This window comes from Misgurnus anguillicaudatus, chromosome 18, assembly GCF_027580225.2.
Source record: "Misgurnus anguillicaudatus chromosome 18, ASM2758022v2, whole genome shotgun sequence".
Taxonomy (NCBI): domain Eukaryota; kingdom Metazoa; phylum Chordata; class Actinopteri; order Cypriniformes; family Cobitidae; genus Misgurnus; species Misgurnus anguillicaudatus.
The window spans coordinates 24,362,645-24,386,714 of record NC_073354.2 but is presented as its reverse complement, the minus strand read 5'-3'; the positions used below and the strand labels follow the sequence as shown (position 1 = coordinate 24,386,714).

General features: G+C 37.5%; 1 protein-coding gene across 4 annotated transcripts; it reads right to left on the bottom strand.

The window, feature by feature from the left end:
- Positions 1-1,644: 1,644 nt before the first annotated feature.
- On the bottom strand, positions 1,645-23,993 carry ostm1 (osteoclastogenesis associated transmembrane protein 1). 4 transcript variants are annotated; one of them, XR_012358665.1, is made up of 7 exons: positions 5,835-6,312; positions 5,262-5,376; positions 4,991-5,079; positions 4,766-4,876; positions 4,256-4,421; positions 3,899-4,027; positions 1,645-1,973 (listed from the first exon to the last, which is right to left on the bottom strand). XR_012358665.1 is itself a non-coding variant. In XM_055186427.2 (6 exons), the coding sequence occupies exons 1-6, from the start codon at positions 23,871-23,873 to the stop codon at positions 3,972-3,974; spliced, it is 558 nt and encodes a 185-aa protein (XP_055042402.2). In that variant the 5' UTR covers positions 23,874-23,993; the 3' UTR covers positions 3,689-3,971. The 4 variants fall into 4 exon arrangements, 2 of the variants coding, with proteins under 2 accessions (XP_055042402.2, XP_055042401.2); XR_012358664.1 differs by having other exon boundaries at positions 3,843-4,027; positions 5,835-6,311; XM_055186427.2 differs by lacking the exons at positions 1,645-1,973; positions 5,835-6,312 and adding an exon at positions 23,853-23,993 and having other exon boundaries at positions 3,689-4,027.
- Positions 23,994-24,070: the final 77 nt, after the last annotated feature.

Below are 24,070 nucleotides of genomic sequence, written 5' to 3'. Positions count from 1 at the left end.
TGTCTAATCAAAAGAGGCCACATGGTACACAAGTCATACAGCTTAGGTTTCTGACACACTAATCAGCATCTCTGATGTCTCCTCCAGCTGACCTCTCATGCGACCTTTTTAAGGGGATGATGCATTTGAGAATGATCAGCAGCAAATGGAGAGCTCTGCAACTATCAGCAATGCTAAGTGACTGTGCAAAGAAGTGATTCTGTAATGTATCATAATACCATAATCCCATGATCTTCAGACTTCGACCCTCATAAGATCATAATGCTCCCCTTCATTCAGTAACACATGTTGGTTCTTTACTGAGTTCTCTAATAATAGCTCCTGTGTTATGTGTCTTTAAAGGGATACTTCACCGATTTAGCATTCAGCTTTGTATCTGTAGAAACCCGGCAGTATTACTGAATGACCATGTTTCCCTCCCTCATTTCCCCCTGAGAGGAGAGATATCTGCATTTTGGTTCTGCAAAAAAGTCCTCCGATGATGTAATATGACGATTTTTGCATCATCGGAGGACTTTTTTGCAGAACCAAAATGCAGATATCTCTCCTCTCAGGGGGAAATGATGGAGGGAAACATGGCAGTATTACTGAATGACCGGGTTTCTACAGATACAAAGCTGAATGCTAAATCGGTGAAGTATCCCTTTAACAAAGCAACATATTTATGTGCAAACACTTTAGACAGATGGCTTTAGATAGTTGACCGTTTTAAAGGATTTGCATAACTACCAATAATAAAATACAAGTGTTATTTATATAAAAATAAAGGTGCTACAAAGCGTTTTAACACCGATGCCTTGGAAGAATAATTTTTGGTTTTCACAAAAACTATTCATTTACATTTCTTTATTATGTCTTTATAGTTTAAAAACCTTTTTCAGTACCTTTATGTTTAGGCGTTAAAGGGATAGTCCATCCAAAAATAAAGTTCTGTCATTATCAACTCAGGCTCATGCTGTTGTTAACCTGCATAAATTATCATATTCTGTTAAACACAAAAGAAGATATTTAGATAAATGGTAACCCCACAGTCGACAGTACCCATTTGAGTTTCATAGTATTTGTTTTTCCTTCTATTGGGTACCGTCAACTGTATGCTTACCATCATTTATCAAACTATCTTTTTATGTGTTCAACAGAAAAAAGAAACTCATACAGGTTTATAACATCATGAGGGTGAGTAAATGATGACAGAATATTCTTTTTTTTTTTGGGTAAACGAAGAATAAGACCTCTGTTTACTTGTGCTTTTTAAATGAGTTCTTATATACTGCAAATAAAACAATGTCAAAAAAATAACACCTGGTCTCAATAAAATGTATTAAATGTGGTGTAAAAGCACAGCATTTGAACCTATTTGTATTAATTGTAACAAATTATGGCTGCTTATTATCCTTAATGTCATTCATTCAAAACCTCTTAGCCTACATGTAGAAATGGGATAAAGAAAATGTAAAAGTGGAGGACACATTATCATGTTATAAAACTAAGACTTATGTTTACAGTCAATTCCTTTTTAAAACTTCTTATTATGTAACATGAAACTAAGAGTTTTATAAAAAAAAAAGCATGGTATGGGATTTGCATCATGTCAATTCACATTTTTATTCTTAATAAAAGCAATATAATAAAACACTGATTAGCTCAAGAATTAAATGTCATTTTATTATTTGTTATAAAATCACATGATTCCAAAAAGTTTCAAAATACAATCACAGTTTTTGGTTAGTATACAAGTTTCTCTGATATAGCACAGACAGCAATCGTCAACACAAACACAATGATTTCTAAAAGGCCAAAATCCTAATGGCAACTTTTAAACAGAATCTCTCTTTTCAAGACCTCTGCTGAGTTTTAGGCTCAGGTAAATTTCATAACAAACTCATTGCTTAAGGTCCAAAGTCACTGCTTTGATGAGGGTTAGTCCCAAATATCCCCATCCAGTTTTGCCCTCATCCTCTCTATGGTGGTTCCTGTCAGGTAAATAAAGACTTGGGTCATGTGCCTCAAAAGGTATTTTAGGTTTTGCGTCAGTTCCCTCAACACGTGGCTGTAAAACATTTGCCAGTCAGGTCAGGAGTAATGACTTTCGCCAAAGCTTAACAGATTGCATTGGTGAAAGCCGTAATACTGCGCTCATGAGCCGGCTATGAGAAGCCCACATTTTCCTATACAATCGTATGATTCAACAAATCAAGCAAAATGCGCTTAACAACCAACGTGATAGGCAACGGCTCAGCTCCCTAAGACCAAAAAGCCAATGCAGCTTAAATAAAGGTGTCGATTATTCAGCCAAGCAAATTTATCCTACATTTAGATTAGCTGCTTATAAAGGGGGAAATGAGTACTTTGCAATCCGAAGGAAAGTCCATGTAACCCTGAAAACAATGAGCTTAAAAATCGCACCACAGAAAAGGCTTATGGAGTTAAATACAATTAACATTTTAATAGCAAGGTATCCGGAAGCTATGGGATAGGACAAATCTTGCAAATATACAATTCAGCAAAAAAGGCATTGTTAATTAAATAGATCCTATGAAAAATGTTATTAGATTTACATTGCTGGAGTCAAGTTAATAGAACATTACACTTTATATAATACTCTCAGAAAGCTTTAAACATTTTTTATATTTCTTGTTCATATAACTTGCTCAGAAATCAGTATTACATAGCAAAACAAAGAAAATAAATATGTAACGTGCTTTCTTAGTCCAGTAAAAAGGAGGCATAATCAGTCTCACATAAGTCTCTCTTTTTCATAAATAATACTACTAACTTTCCTCATAATATTGAAATGATTGTGCCACATTGACAAATAGTAGAATTATTTCTTTATAGTTCAAATACAACAAGATCTTTTGTAATAGATTATTAGTGCAAATCTTACAGGAAATAATTCTGCTTAAAGGAATATTCCATTTTTTAAAAAGAAAAATCCAGACAATCCACTCACCACCATGTCATCCAAAATGCCGATGTCCCTCCCTGCTCAGTCGAGAAGAAACCACGTTTTTTGAGGAAAACATTGCAGGATTTCTCTCATTCCAATGGACTCCAATAGACACCAACAATCAACACCAAACTCAACACGCAACAGTTTCAAAGGACCACAAACAATCCCAAACGAGGCACAAGTGTCCCATCCAGCAAAACGACTGTCACTTTTGACAAGAAAAACAACAAACATACACTTTTAAAGCACAACTTCTCATCTAGATCCGGTCGTGATGCGCCAGGTGACCCCACGCAATACGTCATGACGTCAAGAGGTCACAGAAGACGAACGCGAAACTCTGCCCCAGTGTTTACAAGTGTGTTGAAAAAGGACCGTTCCGACGTTGTTGTATGTGGAATGATACTAATTAATGTCTTTGTGTCAGTTTATTGGTAGCAATGGTCCGCAAATGTGCGTTTTATATATGTAACATGTGACCTCCCTACGTCACTACGCATTTACTTTAGGTCGCGCTGGACCGGATCTAGACGAGAAGTTGTGGTTCAAAAGAGCACACTTTTCTTTCTCTTGTCAAAAATGACAATCGCTTCGCCAGACAAGACCCCCATGCCCCGTTTGGGATTGTTCACAGTCCCTTGAAACTCCGTTGAAAAAAACTGCTACGTGTTCAGCCAAGTGTCAATTGTTGGTGTCCATTAAAGTCCATCAAAATGAGAAAAATCCTGCAATGCTCTCCCCAAAAAAACACAATTTCCTCTCGACTGAACAAAGAAAGACATCAACACCCTGGATGACATGGTGGTGAGCAAACCATCTGGACCCTTCCTTCAAGAAAATGGAATATTCCTTTAAGTAGAACAACAAAACGACAGCAGCTTGACATTACCATAAAATCTTTAATCCAGGATGTGCTAAGAGTCAAGGAGAAGCAGTGAATCTCACCCATCCATTCAGATACTGCCAGTCAATTTAGGTGATTCAAGAGGTGAGTGATTCCCCGTTTGCCTCTTTTCACTCAGCTGAATTTGTCCTGGATATTTATTAGATTGCTGCTGGACTTGGCTCTCTTGGCTGTGGATCGATATAACAGAAGCAGAGTAAACCAGACTGGCAGGAGATGTGACATAATTTTCAATTAAAGTTAAAAACTTGACACATTTTGTTTACTACACTCTTTGAAAGATGCGGAAAAAAACACAATGGACAAACATTCAGGTTTCTTATTACATTGTCACCAATTAACCTCTGGCCTTTTCCTTTATCTTCCTGTACAGACAAACTGAACAGCGAGTTACTTACGGTGTATGAGCTTGCGTTTCTTTTGTTCTGAGTGCAGAAAGCTGCTAAGGTAGAAGATGATCGGCAGGAAGAGCATGAAGCTGGATACTGCAATGACTGGCACCGTCTCCTCACGAGGGAATGAGCAACCAAAGTTTGTACTCCACAAACGTCGGGTCATGTTCATCTAAAAAATAAAGGCAGGGTAGTCAAACAGTTCTTATAAATATATTGTTATTGCAACTATTAATCTCACATATCACTCTGTAAAGTCATGGTTTTAATTCTTTTTAGCAATTACATCAGGTATAGGGCTATAAAGGATGCCGTTTACAGTTCGCCCAAACCTCAAAATCTAAATTCGTAATGAATTCCTCATCAGGAGACAGCATTCAGTATGGTAAGCATTTCAGTTGATGCATTATCTGGCAAATAAAACATCAAACATGGCAAAGCAGACATGCAGTGTGCAAAATGAACAAAATAATTGTGTATGAGTAATATGTTAGTGTTTGTGCATAAAAGACTTACTGCATCTTCTATATCAATGCAAAGTGTATGGTTCTTCTCCATTCTACCATACAGCTCATTCAACCTTTTGTATGAGACTTTGCAGTCTTTACACAGTTCAGAGTGGTTCCCCTGTTTAAAAACATTGAATGTGAATTTGATTATTCGATAGCATCATACTTAACTGTCAATAATTTCAATTTTAAATATTTTCAACTTGTATTTATATGGGCCACTTGATCTTACCTGATACTTCTCAAAGCATGAAAGTGACAGATTCAGAGTGCCCATGAAAAAAAGAGTGTCGTTGGACAAAGACGTTTCAGCGAGACATTCTAATGAGCACAAAATATAACAAGAGTTCTCAAAATCATCAAGTTCAATGAATGAAATGAGTAAACGCTATAAATCAAATTAAAAAAACTGTATGGAAAGGACACTCGCTAGTTTTTAGTGATACAATCTAACACAGTTTTAATTGATTCTACAATGTTAAAGGCTGTGTCACTTTACTTACGCTGGCATCCTGCTATTGTCCAGATCTCATCGAATTTGCTGAAGAGAGTATAGAGCAGCATCAGTCTATCAGAACGCATCAGGCTGTCATGGCAACTGACATTTCCAGGGCCCAGCTATGGGAACAACACATAATTACATACAAGTCCATTTAGTATTAACTTACACAACTGCAATCCATGACTGACAAATTCACAGACGGATGGATGGACAGAGCTAAACTGCTAAATTGTTAAAAAATACACAATATGTAGTGGTAGCTTTCTTAAGTTGTACTAAACTGAAACAATAATTTTTAAAGTCTCTTTTGCCTAACATCATTTAGTGCTGCGCAAGACCCATCAGCTTACGACATCACAGTACCGCGAGACCGTTTTTAAAGCATAGCTTTTGTATCGTTCTCGCGGTACTTTGATTTCATATGCCAAGCAGTCTACACAGCACAAAGTCCAGCATATCTACAGACCACACATAATCACGAGACAGATGTCCATGTGACCGAGCGGGTGGAAATCATTGTCAAACGCACATTCAAACGCACATTTATCCAGAACCAACTGCATTTAACACTTACGTTTTCAGATATATTTTTATATATTTCTCCCAGATTGTTGAACGCGGGATAACAGTTCTCACAGATTTTGACAGGTCGTGCGTAAGACACCAAACAGTTCGCAAAAGCATCATAGCGTTGACCGAAAACGTGAAGCAGTTCAGTGCAATACTCGTTAAGCTCATCTGGAAAGGTGGATGAAAGGCTCAGAGAGTAGAAGAATCCCCAACTCTTCTGTAAACTAGGTAACACAGAGTCCATTGACAACGGAAGATTTTGTGTACCATCGCCATTCACCTCCAATGGATAAACCGAGCATTCAGCAACGGAGATTGGTGTAACTGCCCATCCTGCAAATAGACATGCTATTAGAAATGCACATTTCAGCGAATAGCCCATGTCGCTTTACTCCAAATATAACAAGCCGCTGCGTCTCCAGAATATGCACAGCTTCCTGTTTTCGTTCCTTTCCTACGTCTCGGTCACGTGACACGTGAGTAATCTCGCGATGGACGGGACTTCAGGCGCACCTTGAATGTCCAATTTGAATGAACATTTACCTAATTTTCACGCATTTCAGGCAGCCTTTGTGCAATATTTGAACTGTTTAAACACAACGGACAATATTTTAATTTGTAGGTTACGTGTAACGTTTCATTTTTTATTTGAATATAACATTAAACAATTCCTAATAACAATTATTTGGAAAAGAACCCATGCGTGTTCTCTCTAAACCCATATGCGTATAAATGTCTTAAGGGTGGTAGTACTAAGTAGGCTACTGCTTATACTAATCTATCTGCATTTGCCAGTTTTGACAAAATTATTGCATCCCATATTTCCTACATAGTTTTTTACATCCCACCAAAATACTGCAGTGGCACAGCATACTGTAAAAGTTTTTAGATAGACTGTAATGTTTTTAAACCGCAGTAAATATTAAAGTAGGTAACAGGGAGCAATTATCTGTGGTTAATACTAATAGTAATTAGTTATAGTTATAGTAATTATAATATACTACAGTGTTTATACAGTGTCACATTGTATCTCCTAAGAATAAACCTTTCAATGTTTTATTTTTTATAATAATTTGTTTTACATTTTATTCTCCGTGTTTCTGTGTGTTTTGGAGAAAGTGACTTGAAATAAAAATCTCTCTCTCTCTCTCTCTCTCTCTCTCTCTCTCCTCAGTTTTTGACATTACTTGCAATTTTCGAGAGCGTTAGCGCGCGGCCAAAAAATAATGACGGAGTCAAGGTAAACGATCTGGGCTCCGATTCTGATTGTGTTAATTGTCGCAAACCCTCGAATCAAGCCACTGCAGTCAATGGTCTTTAATGTGAAATTAGTGCCTCTTGATAACTTGCAGTCCGCGGCAATTCTGCAGTCATGAGAGCCTGATGGAAATGGGCGACTCAGAATGCCTCACATTAAGGGCTATTCTGTTGCGTGAGCTGATGTCTGAGGGTAAATTCACAGGTTTTATGTCGTGGATTGTGGCATTAGCTTTCCACGACTACAGTGTTATTGTGTTAGCTTTAAATTGGATGATCCAAGTCATCCCCCCCCCGGCAGCTGATTTTTAGAGCAGGTTTTCAAGCAGAGAGCTTATGAATGTTTTTCAAATCATCATCTGTGATACCAGGGCAAAGCAAAAATCAGATCATATTGATTAGTGTGAAACTAATATGATTTCATGGTGTTTTTTATACAGGTAGACCTACAATTACAAAGTGCATTAAGGAGTTCATTTGAATGCACAACGGAGACAGGCAATTGAGCGAGGACAAAAATCACTAATTAGTCTGCGCACGTGAAGTATCTTCATCGACTGGAGAGCTCTTGAGCAATGGGATGAGTCTGGAGTAACTTTGCTTAAATTTTGAGCATTAAAAATGTGTCGCTCAAGATGATCCTATTTAAATGTTAAAACAAAAAGCAGGGTTTGAAGAAATTACAAGAGGTATTGATTTCATGGATAAATAACACTCAAAATCATCTATATGGAGCAGCCATCTGATTCATTTTGTTAATCTATTTCACATTTAAAATAAAGCATCAAATTGCATCATGCTTTTTTGTTTTATAAACTTCAGAAAATCAGAATACAAAATCTAGGATAATATAAATAAAAGTATCCCAAACGCAAAGTGCTTTATTAAACTTAAGAGTAAAACAGGTTTTGGTCTGTTCTTACCGTTACTATAAGTTTTCTTATTTTTTTGTAGGGCTAGAACCAGACTATAAAAAGGCCGGAAAGAAATGTTTCTTGAGATAACTTTTGCCTTTTTTTGAGAACCAAAAATTTATTTCAGCACCTTTATTTTTAAGAGTGCAGTTAGCCAACTTTCAAAAAGCTTCAATAACGTTTACATTTAAAACCTATAAGGGACCAGTTAAGGGTTAACTAGACACTAAGCTTTTTACCCTTTCATAGATTAAACCTTACTTTCCCCTTGAAACAGGAGAGAGAAGATCTGTAAAGTTATGCAGAAGTTATTCTCCATCCTTTGGGCCGTCCCTAATCCTCCAAAACCACGATCTTTTATGCGAGAACTGTGCCTCTTTTCTTGTTTTGCGCTGCCTATACAACATAAAGTCAGACTGCATTTAATGCTTATGGCGGGATGTGAGGGGGATTTTGCAAATGCGAGGCCCCCTTTCGCCGAAATATTGCTCTCTAAACGTCGTGTGAGTCTACCAACCCAAACGACCCCAAATTCTCCCCCCGGTGTCTGACTCGAATGACAAACCAGCCCGATTTCACTGCATCGCTGGGAAATGTTGAGGCTGATAATAGAGATTTCGCTTTCATTTTTTACGGTTGACTTGGTTATTGTTGCTTTTCTTTTGCCCTGATTTCTTCCAGGGATTAAGCCTGACTTCCCCACTAGCAGCGGCCAAAGTGCCCCGAAGTGGGGATGACAACTGACGTGGATCAAGGCTTGGGCTATTCTGCCCTCTGAGAGCCAATGTGAAGTGAGAAGAACTGGACGGGAGAAAAGCTCTTGGACAGGAGAAACGCGCTCTCAATGTTCAATGAACTGATGCCCTTAAATAAAGCCCTGCTGCCTAATTAATTACTCCTAACTTTCTCGTTAAAATTTAAATACCAGCACCTCACTAGTTTGCTTGCTATACATTTTGGAGATTACCCCCCCCCCCCCATTAGTCTTTGGACAGATATTTCAATTAACTTGGATTTATTGGGAATTCCCATGTGATAAATCTGTAGTATAGCCTACTTTAATATATATAAAGTGTTTTTGAACCATACCACAGGAATTATAGTATTTATTACAGTATATCCATTATTACAGAATATTATAGTATAAACTAACAAACTGTGGTAAGTAATAGTATAGGCTACCACAATTTACTTACTGTATTATATATTAAAGTAGATCTATATTATTTAATCAGGTTGTGTATTTGATCTTAAAGAGCACCAATTATCCGAATCACGATTTTACATTTACTTTGGTGTGAAATTGTGTATTAGTTTACGCAAAAGGTACAAATCCCAGTTGGAGTAATTGTTTCCAACTTAAATCTCTTTTCTTGGGCTACAACAAACACAAGAATTGTAGATAACGGTTTACTTTTTCGGCTTGTTGATGTGGACACGATGGTCATTATCATAATTCCGCCTGCTTCTGACTTACAGCCTGTATGTTTTCATATTTAAAGAATTTACTAAACCATTATTCAAATGCAAGTTTTGAGCAGTGCAGAGTAGCGCTTGTTTTTGTCATTTCTACAATCACAAATGCAGAAATTATTTGAATGTTTTAATCTTTACCTTACCAATCTGTTACGTTCTGCTCAAACCGCGCTGGCTAAGTTGATCGATCAGCTTGGTCATCTGTGTTGCTTCACTGCTGATTCTGCGATTCTTGCCATACTTCCATTGCCTAGATGTGCGCGCATACATTGCATGTCAAACAGTAAAAGGGTCTATTGGAAGCTCATATTCCAAATATTGTAAGGAACGTCACATTTCCGGCTGACGTCAGAGGTATTCAGGCCAACAGTGCCGCTGCTAGCCATTTTGGTGCCCTAAGCATAATTCCTTTATAATGCCCCCCACCCCGACCCTGAGAAAAAAAACGTTTGTTTTTGCCAGTTTAACTTTTTTCACACATATAACTTAAAAGCAGAAAGTAAAATCTTCACAGTTTTAGCCAACAGCATATTACAACTATTTACGATTAACTAAGAATATTAGTCAGCTTAATAAGCGTTTATATTACGAAATAAGAAAGTTTTGATGACGTATCCAGCCTAGAAATGCGACCTCTGGAGGCTGCAGACTTCGGATTGAGAAACGGCCTCTGTCAAACTTCTTCAGGCGCCCGTGCGATCAACCGGCACGGACCATCAAAGGCTGGGGGGCATACTTTCTATACTAGAGCAATTAAATTATGTCGTTTCCCCCTTTTTGTAACATATACATGGATAAAAATTCTAATGTAAAGTCAGTCTTAATGTATGGAGCAGAGACCTGGAGGACGACCAAAACTACCACCAGGAAAGTCCAGTCCTTCATCAACAGTTGTCTCAGAAGGATTCTTCAGATCCGCTGGCCTAACACCATCAGCAATGCAAATCTTTGGGACAAAACCTGCCAACTTCCTGCTGAAGAGGAAATCAGGCAGAGGAGATGGGGCTGGATAGGGCATACTTTGCGCAAACCCCCAACCCATGTCACCAGGCAGGCACTGAGGTGGATCCCACAGGGAAAACGGAGAAGAGGCCGCCCAAGAAACACTTGGCGGCGTGACCTCGAGGCTGACATCAGAAGGATGGGCTACACCTGGAACCAGATAGAGAGGATGGCCCAGGATAGAGGACTCTGGAGAGCTGTTGTTGGCGGCCCATACCCCTTCGGGGGTGACAGGCTATGATGATGACATGGATAAAAATTGCCTGATAATATTTCTATAGTAAGGTGACCAGAATTTTAAAATGAAAACCGGGGACATTTCCTAGTTAAATGGTCAAAATATCATTAAAATCTCATTTGTTGTTATCTATCAATTACAAAATGGGGACAAAATGTTTTTTGAAAGTTTTCTTCTTTTTATTGTTGTGGGTTCACTGCAAAAAATGACTTACTTCTTACTTAATAGTATTTTGTCGTATTTTCAGCTCAAATATCTAAAAAATCTTAAATCAAGATGCATTTTCTTGATAAGCAAAATCCCCTATGAAACATCTAGCTTTAAGAAAAAAAAATTAAGTGAATTTGTGCTTAAAACATGCAAAAAAATAATTTCTTGAATTAAGTTGTGGCAGATTTTTTTTTAAGCACAAATTTGATATTTTGGTCTAAAAATTAGACTTATATTCTTAGGTCATTTTGCCCATCAAGAAAATGCAAGATTTTATTTATATTTGTACTGAAAACAAGAGAAAAATACTAAAAAGAAAGTCATTTTTGCAGTGTTTCTAATTGAATAATTCCTGTATCCTAAAAATCTATTTTCGCCGTTTTTTACAAGAGACATACCCCATCATCAAAAATGACTTCTAAGGTACTACTTCAGCTGATTTCATTACATTGTAAAGGTGAAGAACAGAAGGAATAATGCAAAATGTAAACATATTTAGCCTACACAAAACAAATGCTCCGTAACATACTGTGATCAGTTCACTTCATTGGTTTATTATTTTAATTAAACATGAGTAGTTAGTACCTTAAGCCCCCTTAATTTAACTGTTTTCATATTTTATGATAACTTGATTGATGATAATGACGCTTTCTCATGTGTCTCGTTGTAAATTCTTCATCGCAAAATCAGTGGTGTGTGCAACTAATAAGTAGCTCGCGGACGCGGCCCCACCTACTGGTGAAAATAATAATTACATGATTGCTCCGGTCTGGTACTACATGTTGATCGGGTTTTTCAGTGTATTTGCTGGTTGTTTTGGACATGTTGTAAAACGGGGACATTTCCGGGGACAGCTTCAATCGGGGACAGAACATCAAAAAACGGGACTGTCCCCGGAAAACGGGGACGTCTGGTCACCTTATTCTATAGGCTAATGAAATTCTATCAGCATTATAATTTTTTTTCATTAGGCTTATTTTTGGTGCCCTATCAGCACCTGGTGCCCTACGCACAGCGAGTGATGCGCGTTATGGGAGCGGCGGGGCTGCAAGCCAATCACAACGTTTTGGTTTGCTGGCCAATCGGAGGAACAATGAGATTTGTACAAAATCAACGAGTTTCAGGGATGGGCATAGAGGAGCAACAATAATGAACGGTTTGTGGAAAATAATGTGTTTTTTATCCATAAACCATGTGAACATGTTGTATTACACCAAATACACAAAATAAAAATGTTTTTAGCAAGATAATAGGTGCTCTTTAAATAGAAAGTAGGCCTACTGTTAAATTTTTGCCTCTCTATCGCCATCTCTGTTTGAAAGATAAAATTGAAGTTATACTTTGCGTAGCCTTCATGTGGTTTGAAGCAAATGATGTCACACTGACAAACCGTACCAGATAGTTCAAATGATAAAAAATCCTTATATAGCCTACTTACCACTGTAAATCAAGGTAAGATAAGGATAATGTTTTAAAGGGACAATAAGTAGGATTTACCCCATCTAGTGGTGAAATTGTATTTTGCATTCAAACGAATAGTGCTGTCTAGCGCCTCGCTTTTCCAAATGCGGTTGCAATTACGGTAGCCGTTATTTAATCACTGATCTCCTTGTTCGTTTCAGCTATTTCACGCGTTGGTAGGCTAGTGCTTTTTGTCCCTCTCTGCTATAATAGTTTATCAGTATGGCGGAACGACATGGAAGTCTTCTTGGACTTACCTGTTCAATGTAAGTAAAGACAAGAAATTCTAAGCTTACAAAGAAAAGTCTGATCACTGGCAGAGGTAATTTGACACCAACGAGTACATATTTATGAATAAAGACATTGAGTTTGATTAATAAAACACTTAAAACCCTACTTACAGTCCCTTTAAAACACAGAGTTTTATGTTCTTGCTCACTGACTGATTTATTTTCTTTTTAACCAGAAAAACTTTTTTTGCCTTTAAAAAAATATGCGGAAACACTACCCCGAAGACCCACAGAGCCCACTGGAGTTTCCACTAACACGACAATCGAAAAAATTCTCTGATCGTTCCTATTGTTTTATCAGCCGTGGCATTTTGAGTTTCCCTCCCTTAACTAGACATGTCAATGATTAGTGAGGAAGTTAATCTTTGTTGACGGTGTTGTGCTCCACTGTTGGCCTGCTTGGCTCACAGATCTAAGTCTCCAACAAACAGACGGGATAATTACCAAACATGTAGCCGGCTAGCTTGATACACAATGCGGCATTGACTTCCTCACTGTTGGTCGCCTCTGTGGAGCGCCACGATGAGGCCGCCGCTCTGTGCAAGTCACCCCGGTCATCGTTCACCCGGAACGGCAGGCAGGAACGTCTTGTTTTATAACAAGACACGATGCTGACTTCTTTCAGCTCCAGCGAACTGGACATAAAACCCGGTTGACAACCTCCAAACACAGGCCGGGGAGAGAGAAAAATGAGGATGGACAGAGTGAGCCTTCAGAGTATTAGAAAGAGTATTAGTGTTTAAATTTTGTATTTCAGATCGATTAACCATTTATCACATTCTTAGCCTCAAAACAAATTTTGCAGCTAACATCAAACAGGCCCAAATGTGATTTGGGCTTGGCAGTTGACAGTGTCTCCCGTGATATCACCGAATGAAAGACCCCCCTACAGCCCCTTGTTAGTTGCCAACTATGAACTTTTTTTGCCCTGAAGAGCAGTTTAGTGCGAGTCGGCTCTCATTCACTGACCGGCTTTTGTGGGCCGCCCCGGCTTTCATTCCTTCGTGCGTTACACCAATTAAAGGAGGACGTGCAGCAACTGTAATGGCCCGAAGAGTGATTGTTTTTGACAAGCAACAAAACACATAGATCCACCCCTCCGATTAGGACGACCAGGGGAGGGTGTTTTTAGGGAGGTAGTGTTCAGCCCATGTGCCCTTAAAGCTGTATGAGATGAGGGATCTGGCCTTGAATAGAAAGGGTTTTTGCTCACAAAGACTGGTTATGTCAAAAAGGACAGAGGGATGCAAAGCCTCTCTCTGTGGTTATCTGACTGGCCCCAATTTTTTTATGTCAAACTACTGCCTGCCTGTGTACAAGAGTCAGCAAAGAAGACTTTGCATGCCAGAGCTCAGTGTTTAAAAGGCTGGAATTCGAATCAAATTCCTAAAGAGCTGAATCTCAGCCCTAAATCCTTGAAAACTAAAAAACTGAAAGCCAGTATAAAGTTTGAGTTGACGATTTATATTAGTCATCATCATTGAATAAGAGAGCAGCTTGCTTGGCTTTGGAGGGCATGGAAAACTCAACAATACAAGGAAATAAATTTCGGTGCGACCTGCATTTTATACACACATGTCAAGATAATATTAAAGCACCAAAGCATTTTAATTGATTTTAAGCATACACTGGCATTTGATTCTCTTAAAAACCTAAATGTTTGGTAAGTAAAAAGTTAAAGTTTTTATAATATCATGAACAGATTAATATAATACTACATTATGGAGAGTTCTGACAGGTAACACTTTACAATAAGGTTGTATATTAGTAAACATTTGTAAATGCATTAACTAACATGAACAAACAATGAACAATTTAGTTTTTCAATATGTATTAATTCTTGTTAATGTTAGTTAATGTCAATAATACAATTATTCATGTTAGTTCATGGGGCATTAATTAGTGTTAACGGATACAACGCTTATTTTAATTAACATGAACTAAGATTGAAAAATGCTGTAGAAGTATTGTTCATTATTACTTCATGTTAGCTAACAAATTAACTAGCCTAATTGTTAACAAATACAACCTTATTGTAAAGTGTTACCAATTCTTCAAAAAAAAAAAAAAACGTCTAAAAACATTTCGATTCATAAATACAAACTTTTTTTTTAATTTTTAATGGAAACTTATTTTTTTAGAATCATTGTGTAATTAAAATACTATAATAAACTTAGAGAATACTCAAATAAAAAAGGTAAAATTTACTGCCACACCTATGCTGAAACATTTGTTAATGAACTTTACCAATTTTCTGCACTGTAAAAAATACTTTGCTGCCTTGAGGTTTTTCGTTGAATCAACTCGGATTTACAAGTCATGTCAACAGAGATGAGTTGTCACAACTTATAAAATATAGTTGAGAACAATTTTTTGTAAGTTATAACAACTCATCTCTAGTCAAGATAAATAATAGTAAGTTGAAAAGACATGTAGATACGAGTTGAATCAACAAAAATGTTAAGGCAGCAAAGTATTTTCACGGTGTGGGAAAAATTTATATAAATATCTCATGACATTAAAGGAAAACACCACAGTTTTTCAACATTTTACTATGGTCTTACCTCAACTTAGACAAATTACATACCTATCTTTTTTCAATGCGTGCACATTTAATCTTTGTATATAAATATCTCATGAGATTAAAGGAAAACACCACAGTTTTTCAACATTTTACTATGTTCTTACCTCAACTTAGACAAATTACATACCTATCTTTTTTCAATGCATGCACTTTTAATCTTTGTATAGCGCATTTTGAATGTGTTAGCATTTAGCCTAGCCCCATTCATTCCTATGGCTCCAAACAGGGATGAATTTAGAAGCCATAGGTATTTATTAATTAGTCTAAGTTGAGATAAGAACATAGTAAAATATTGAAAAACGGTGGTGTTTTCCTTTAAGAGATGGACGTATTCTGTATATCTCACTGGTACGTTTTTTGTCTAATGTGCTTTCGCCCCATGTGGCATTAGGTTTGAGGTGGGGCTTCATCATTGCTTTTTCTAACAAGCATAGTTTTTGTATGATTCGCATTGTATGCATTCATATAAATGAACCATATAAAAGTTACGAATTCCTGTAAGTTTAGACTGAACAATCATATCTGTATGATAGGTTATTCATCAAAAATGTTTGTCAACTAAAGGAATTCGAAGTAAATGAGATTTCAGATGAATTAAATAATGTGTAGTAGCACTTGAGAAAATGCATTAATAATAGCATGGTGGAACACAGATGCTAGGTGAATGAAAGCACTGATCAGCAGGGGTGTATATGCATTTTGGTCCTTTAGAGAGACGGCTTTGGCCCAGATGCAGCCATGTTAACTTTGAGTGGCCCCCGTGGCTGAAGACCCCCTCCTCCTTTCCACTCTTCCCAAGCCCCCAGGTTGCCTTTGCATGACATCATCGTTGAAGCATGCCCCCAAGCCCCTGTGAATCTCCCCATCTTTATTCCCATTGAGCCTCTGCAACCCATACGTTTCTTTCTCTCTCTCTCTCTCTCCTGTTTTCCCCTCCTTCTCTTTCTCTTCCTCCTCTCCTTCCACCAATCCCCTCCCTTTTTCCTTAACCAGGAGAAGGCATTGTTTGGGGCGAGGGCCTGATCAAAAAACGCGTCCCGCCCAATCTGCGGCCTTTCTGTAAATTCAATAAGCCCACCTTAAAGATTTGCCTAATTAATGGATGACATCTTTGGCTGGAGGAGAGGCGAGGTATTTTGCTCGGGCTCGCTCATTGTTGGCCTCCTAATTAACTTTCCCAGGTCAGCCCGGGTCTCAGCAACCTGGGAGTGAAGAGCTTCATTGTAAGAGGAGTTGTAAACTTACTTTTTTTGCCTCGGCACTTAAAAGGGAAAGCAACTATAGGGAACAGAAAATATCCTATTTAAGGCTTTTGTGAGTGAACTGCCTGCACATGGTCCAATAAAGGAAGTCTTTTTAAATAAGCGTCCATGGTCCTCCCCACAGTCCTCCTCTCCCCTCCTTCTCTACTCTCCTCTCTTCTCTTTTCCTTTTCGGAGTAACGCGGAAAGGTTATGAATGATAGTTTGGGGTCTCAGGCATGGGCGAGGCTAGCCCCTTTTTAGGGGTGCTTCAGCACCCCTAAAAAGGAGCTCAGCACCCCTAAAAATTGGAGCAAGAAATTTATTTATTCCAAAATGTTCGTTCGTCTTTGACAAGGTTATAATGTCCAAAACATACTCCGTAGTTTTGGTTTAAAATGTATATGTTAAGGTAGAAAATGAAAACCTCCCCGCTTAGCAAATGGTGTCATCCTCTTCTTTTACTTCTCTGTACCTGCATCGCTTAGCCCGACCGTCATTCAGAGCGAAACACACGCAGAGTGAGAATCAGTTAAAAGTGTTGTGATGCAACTTTTTTGTTCAAATCTTACAAAATGTTTACGTTTTGTTTATAATGAGCGAGTACATCACGAATCAATCTTTCAAGCCGTGTTTTTGTCTTATACGGAATCACCATGATACACGTATAATAAGTGTTTATGTTCGGATTATTTTAGTCCGGCGGGTACCTGCGCGCTGCGGAGTAGCTCAGTACCTGGGTGACTCGTCCATAGAAACGGAGAGAAGTAGCGCCGGTTACAATGTTCTTTCGCAAGACGCATGCAGTTTTGTGCGTCTCAGTGGGTAGTTGCATACGTGTGTCTCCGTTGTTAAAGTTTATTGTATGATTTATCGTTAATTTGAGACTTATTTAACAATTGGGAGTCATGTAAACATGACGTCACTTGCGTCTTTTCTGGTCAGTCATCATGAAAACATGGGATTTGGAACAGAGTGAAAACAAACATATCACTGTATACCACCAGTACTGGTAAGTTATGTGTGAAATCACTAACTGTCTGACTATCAAACTAGACAATAAATATTTTTTTAGTTTGTCACATGTAGATTAATATGAAGGGGATAACGTTTTTAACCCTTAGTGCAAGAGTCACAAGTGTTTTGTTTTAGACATATAGTAAAGGTAATGGTTCAATTAAAGGACTGTTAAAAGAAAAGCTGCAACTTAACAAACTATTAATAAACCTACCATATGTTGTAGGCATAAAAGTTATAAATTAGGAGATTTGTCATTTTGACAAAGGCTTAAAACGACACACTGTATATTTACATAAAACCATACCCACACTGCTGCTGTAGCCCACCTTTTGTCCTGATATTTTAATATGGCATTAATTGCAAAAAAGTGCTAGCTCGCCACTAATTAGAAATAAAAAGGTTGGCAAAAAAATGCATCTCAAAACTCATCAGATTGATGCTTTAAAATATGTAATTTAAAAAAATTCTAAGGGGGAGCATTCTCCCAGACCCTAGAGGGGTAATTTTCTTCTCATCTTTTTCACCCCTGACCCGTTTTCATGCCTGAAAGGTTTAAAAAAAATCTGGATTTTGGAGTTAGTTGAACCAATGTTAAAATGATAGTTATTTTACAATAGACATATTATTGGTTTCTGTAGGAAAAAAGAGTGGGTGGTGGCAGCGGAGCTCATTGGGTGCTCAGCACCCCTAAAGCTCTAACCCTAGAATCGCCTCTGGTCTCAGGAGTGAGGGCCAAGGGCCAGTCTTCTGTGTACCATTTGTGTTTGAACCTTTTGAAAAACCCAGAGTTTGGGGGAAAAAACTTTCTAGTCTGTCTGGCAACTGTATGATTATCGCTTCTCGACCACAAATTCAAAGCTTTAAATGTGAAGGTACAGTAATTACACTTATTGGCCTATAGCCTTATTATCGCATTCAATTAGGCCACCTACCAGCCAAACCCAGAGCATACAATAGGAAATAGAGATGTGGGGGCCAACTGCTGAGATTTACATAAATGTAACTGAAAAATCATTAATCGACTAAGTTTAATAAAGAAGTGTCAATTATGGAGCAGGAACATAACACACATAATTATTTGGAAAACAATATATTACACCTACAAACCCTCACCTCCGCTTTAACATCCCCTCCCTCTGCCTAATCCCAAAAATAAAGCCTTCTCATGTAATGAGTGGGGTGTGATATTCCCACAGTCAGAGTGTCCAGCTTCAGCATCACAGCATCATTCACCGATCAGCGATTTCAACTTTCTGTGCACTTATTTTATTTTATTTTTTATATATTGTTTTATATTTTATATTTTATTTTATTTTATTTTATTTTATTTTTTATATATTGTTTTATATTTTTATTTTTATTTTATTTTATATTTTTTATTTTATTTTATTTTATTTTATTTTATTTTATTTTAAAATATTAAAATATTTATTATTAATTTAATCTATTTAACATTAAAGTTAAATACAAAGCAAGCCTAATTATTACAAAATAATAAAAGAAAAAAAGTGTTGCAAATTGACTCTTCTCTCTTTATTTACTCATAACATTTGTTGAAGTGTAATGCTGCATAAAAAAAAACATAGCCTATAAAATGATCTGACTTTTCTCAAGCAACTCCAAGAGAAATATGGCTAAAAAGCTTAAGTCTGAAGCATAAAAAATTAATATGCAACACTATATTGTATTCAAAAGGTCTTATATACAGCCATAAAATGATTTGATGGGTTTTGGCAGGCAAATTTATTCTGTTTAATATTCAATTGCAAAGCTGTCACCTGGACAGCCGTAATCAAAGGATGCAAAGACACAGAAGAAAGTTGAAGTCACAGCAAAACAAAGTTTGTCATTTGGGCCCTTAAACTGTTAGCCAAAATGGTGTGAACGTCTAAAGCTTCTCCAGCCAGCTGTCATAATTTGTTAACGAGACTTTAAAAAAACCCAGAATGATAATGAGAGGACAGAAAAAGAGACAGCCAGTGATGAGAGGGCGGTGGGGGGCCCTGCATGAGTGACCGTGGAAGCGGAGAGTCGGTCCCCAGGGAGTCGGGTCGGGGGGGACAACATCAGACAGATTTCAGCGCAGCAACATGATGGCATCTCTGATGTTTTAATATTAATGAGAGGGAGCTCTTCAGCTCGGCCTGCCAGCACTCTCAACAGGTGCCTGCTGGAGAAGCCTCTCATATACACATACGGTAACACCTTAAGTCCCAGGAGGAACAGGGTGCCTTAAGGAGTGCGGGAGGGCAGTGAGAAAGAGAAACGGAACGAGTTAAGTCATCCATTTAAAAACTTAGACGATGAGGGGAGAAAGGAGCTTTCTTTTAAAGTCACCTCTTGCGAGGCCGAACCGCGAGGTCTCGATATTTCTCCTCTTCTTCCAAAACCCCTTGAGAAAGAAATTGACTTTTGTTTGGAGTTTGTGAAAAGTGGGAATCAGGAGAAGGACAATGGGGCTCCCCATGGAGAGGACCCGAGTGAAGCCATCTCAAATCAGTCAGCCAAGGGACCAATTAATCCAGCCATTGTCAGGCCCAAGCCACTGCCAGCACATCAACACATTCACAGACCATTGTCCCGACCCTCCTGCAGTAGGATTTAGTCCGTCCAACAGCCAGTTTTGTCCGGGCTAGCTCAGGCGGAAGTTTCTCACTGACAATTTGCCCCAAATAGATTTGTCAGAAAGCGTCCATCGACCTGCCAGTTAGACTGGGTGAGGATGTGTTGGGCTTTTATTAATGGTATATAATTATTATTTTTTATATAAAAGTGTAGGTTGGCATTAATAGGTGTTTGGGGGTGTGCAGGTAAGGTACCTCAAATGAATAACAATGCACATGAAATGGACTGTACAGAGAGGCAAAATATTAAATTAATTTTGATATTAGGTTAAATGTTAAATCATCTGTGTAAGTGAATCTGTAATGTTTATCAGTTATAACTAGAGGCTAAAAAATGAAGTACAATAGCAATGACGTTGTAACTTATGGGTAAAATATCCAAATGAGGTGATTATAATGTGCCATACTATGGAAAAATTTATTTCTATTCGTCCTCAGAAATTGCATATAGTTATATTTAAAAATACTCCACAAAAATGTATATTTACAAAATACAGATAGATACACCAAAACCCTAAAGTGAACTTTAAGAGTGTAATCAGACTGTTAGCAACCGAGAATGATGAACAGAAATTAAATAAAATACTGTTTCTGTATGTAACGATTGTAAAAAAAATCTAGAAAATATCTAAAAAATAAATAAATAAATAGATAATTTTATGACTCTTGAAAAACAACAACTAGTGTTGTGTAATCAGGTGAAATGTCGGGTGAAAACCCTGGATTTGTAATATGGATACAAGCAGTTGCATATACAAAATGATTTTTACTCAAATTAATTTTAAATAATGTTCAATAACATCATATGGACAGAATATACACAGTTTAGGTTTGTAAACTCCAGCCATGAGGTTTGAATCTCAGCAGTATCTTCTTAGTCTTTTATTGTGTAGTTATTGACAAATTAATGGCCCTGCAGAAAATATCATTACTGTAGTCACAATAATAATATGTCAGTTTTTAATTATTGAATGACCATATTTTTGCCTTTGTATTTATTTTTTCTGATAGATTAATGATTTGAAAAGTAAAATTTGTTCGTATTGATCAATAATAGTGTAAAAAATTAGCTGTAATTATGCAGCTGGTTGCCAGTAACTTACTGTAGAAGATAAAGACTGAAAATGTTTCATGATCATTTAACTTTGAACAAACTGTTGCCAGTAAATAACATAAATGTAAAATCTACAGTAAGTTACTGGCAACCAGCTGGCAGTAATACTGTAATTTCTACAGAAATTTTTATATTGAATGATTCAATTTAAGTCCACCCCACAATTAATATTTGTCCATTGCATTGTGAATAAATGATTTCTGTTTTATAAGGTTTATTAGTCCTACAGTTTAATCTGCTTATGCATTTACATCTTAAAATGTTGATAGCAGTGCTAAGGTCTTCAACAGTTACTTAAACAATGCATTGTGTATCCTTCCCCAATGGTCGAATGATGCCTCAGTGACATATACAAGATATTTCCAGAACAAAGTCTCATCATTGAAAAGTCTTTTCCAGCATCTTCGACATGTTGCTACCGAAGTGGTTACGGACCTCTCCACTTTAAGGGCTAAGTAAGCAGTTGCATACTGATTCTGTCAAGCCAACAACTAGATACACAATCAGATGGTTCTTTGTCAGAGATTTTCATTGACTGTTATTGAGAGGAGAGTCACAAGCACAAAAAGTGAAAGCAAGCAGCCAGGGTAACCATGATGTTGGTTATGTTTGTGTAAAGACTATCTATGAATGACAGGATTAGGGCAAGTTAAGCAGATTACTAGGAGCAGACCACCCCACCCCTATAAGGCACACACTCATACGCACACACATAAAACGCATAGAAAGTGGGAGATGAGCCAGAAAGACTAATCGGTATTGACAAATGGGTTTTCAATTAAATATATCATATTTAAATAAACAATAAAGATTATATAGGCTACATAACTATAGGTCATTTGACTCAATTTTTCAATTTTTTAGATTTGGTCACTCGTGGACCTACAGTTTGTTGATGCATACAGAGAAATTGTTTGCGTCTTTTGACATACAACGTTTTTAAAAACTCACCAGTCATTCACCTGTCAAAAATCCTAATTTCTTTTCAGTGCACAGAGAGCACCGTTTAAAGGAGGACATGACAATCACTAATTGCGATTAGATACGCCCCTGCTCGCCACGTTTACGCTCAGATTTAGGGTTCCCATATGGCCTCGAGCTACCGTGGGAATGTTCATAATTAAATCTAATATATGGATGTCTACTGGAGGTGGCCACAACACGGCACGCTGTTAAGGTCAAGATGTCACTGCGCACGTTCTCAAAGGGGTACAGTTGTGGTTCTCCCTGTCGCGCGCATTTGTCCTCTCCAAACCAGAGCGCACATCAAAACCAAGACTGTTTTCGACTTTTTGTGCCTTTTCAAAACAGACAATATTAACTTATAACAGTCTCAAGACAACAGCTTTTTATATTAAAAATATAAATATAAGATATATATTTATGTAGCCCTATATACATGACAACACACTAAGTAAAATGTTTAGTTTTAATGGCAGACGGCTTTATCCAAAGCGACAGTGTACGGAAAATATTTGTAAAATATTTCTTATCACTGCGTATTCCCGTGTTCCCTGTGACATGGGTTAGAACCCATGACCTTTGCACTGCTAACCCTATAAATATATAATTCAAGTAAACTGGGATAGTTTCTCACATCTCAACTACCCAATCAACCTGAATTCAACCCATTTAATTTATAATTAAACATTTATTTTACATTTGACATCTCTACACATTTGTGTAAACATGTAACATAAATAATTTTGTATATTTATATTTATGTTATTATTTATTTATTTATTTTATAATTTATTTATATTTTATCCACCACGTAAATGAGACATATAAAACAATGAAATAATAACAATATAAATAAAATCTGTTGAGAAACACACAAGAAAAATGTTTTGTTGAACTGGTCTGCTCTTATGGAGCAGCGTGCAGTGCAAAATATAAAATAAAATATGACTTGGATCTTATAACGTGTAAATTAAAATGCACCAAACACTTTGGCCTGGCAAAAAAAGTTTTTACGCCATTTATGAAAACCTGCTCACACGAAAAAGAAACGTCGGTGTAACATTTGGGATTGAAAGAGGCAGATCTTTAGCTTACAGTCACTCTGCGAAACCTGCGAACGCAACAGGTGCACGCGCGCGACGAAAGGATTCAGAAATCATGCGCGAGGACAGCTCGCCTATCGATAGAAAGTAAGATCGCTGCACACACAAAAATTAATTATGCTCACATGGTTTATAGAAAATTAAATCGTGTAAACTATTTACTAGCCTGTCTGTGGTCAGCATAAATCTGTAAGGGGATGGCAATTTTCCCTAAATCAGTGAGAAGAAAGAGTAAGCTAGACAAACATTTAATTTAGTCATTTAAACAGCCTAATCCATTCCTATAGAGCTCAGCATTAGCCTCTGACAGTCTCTCACTGACTCACTGTGTATGCAATATCACTTCATCCTCCATGTGACGTCATGCGCGAGCAGGAGTTGAAGCAGAAGGCAGGGAAAAGCTAAGTGGTCAAAGGAAGTTGGGCTCTCCTCCCACCCTCCCTCTCTCCCGCCCTCTTACTCTAATACATCTCATACATATTAGCAAGCCTTTAATCTGACGATACACATCACAAAGTCACTCACCGAGGCTTCGGGCTGAGACATTTCCAGCTCGTGTCGTGTTGTACTTTTGAACCTGTAAGCAGTACACTACGTGCGTAGATAGATGCTTGGCTTATACAGTGTAGTTGGTACCAACTTTCCGTAGCGCTGAGAGACCAGGAACCGGCGTGGGTATCTTGTCTGTGGGGCACTGGCAGCATCCATCTCATCAATCAAGTCAAACCAAATCCGGATTCTAT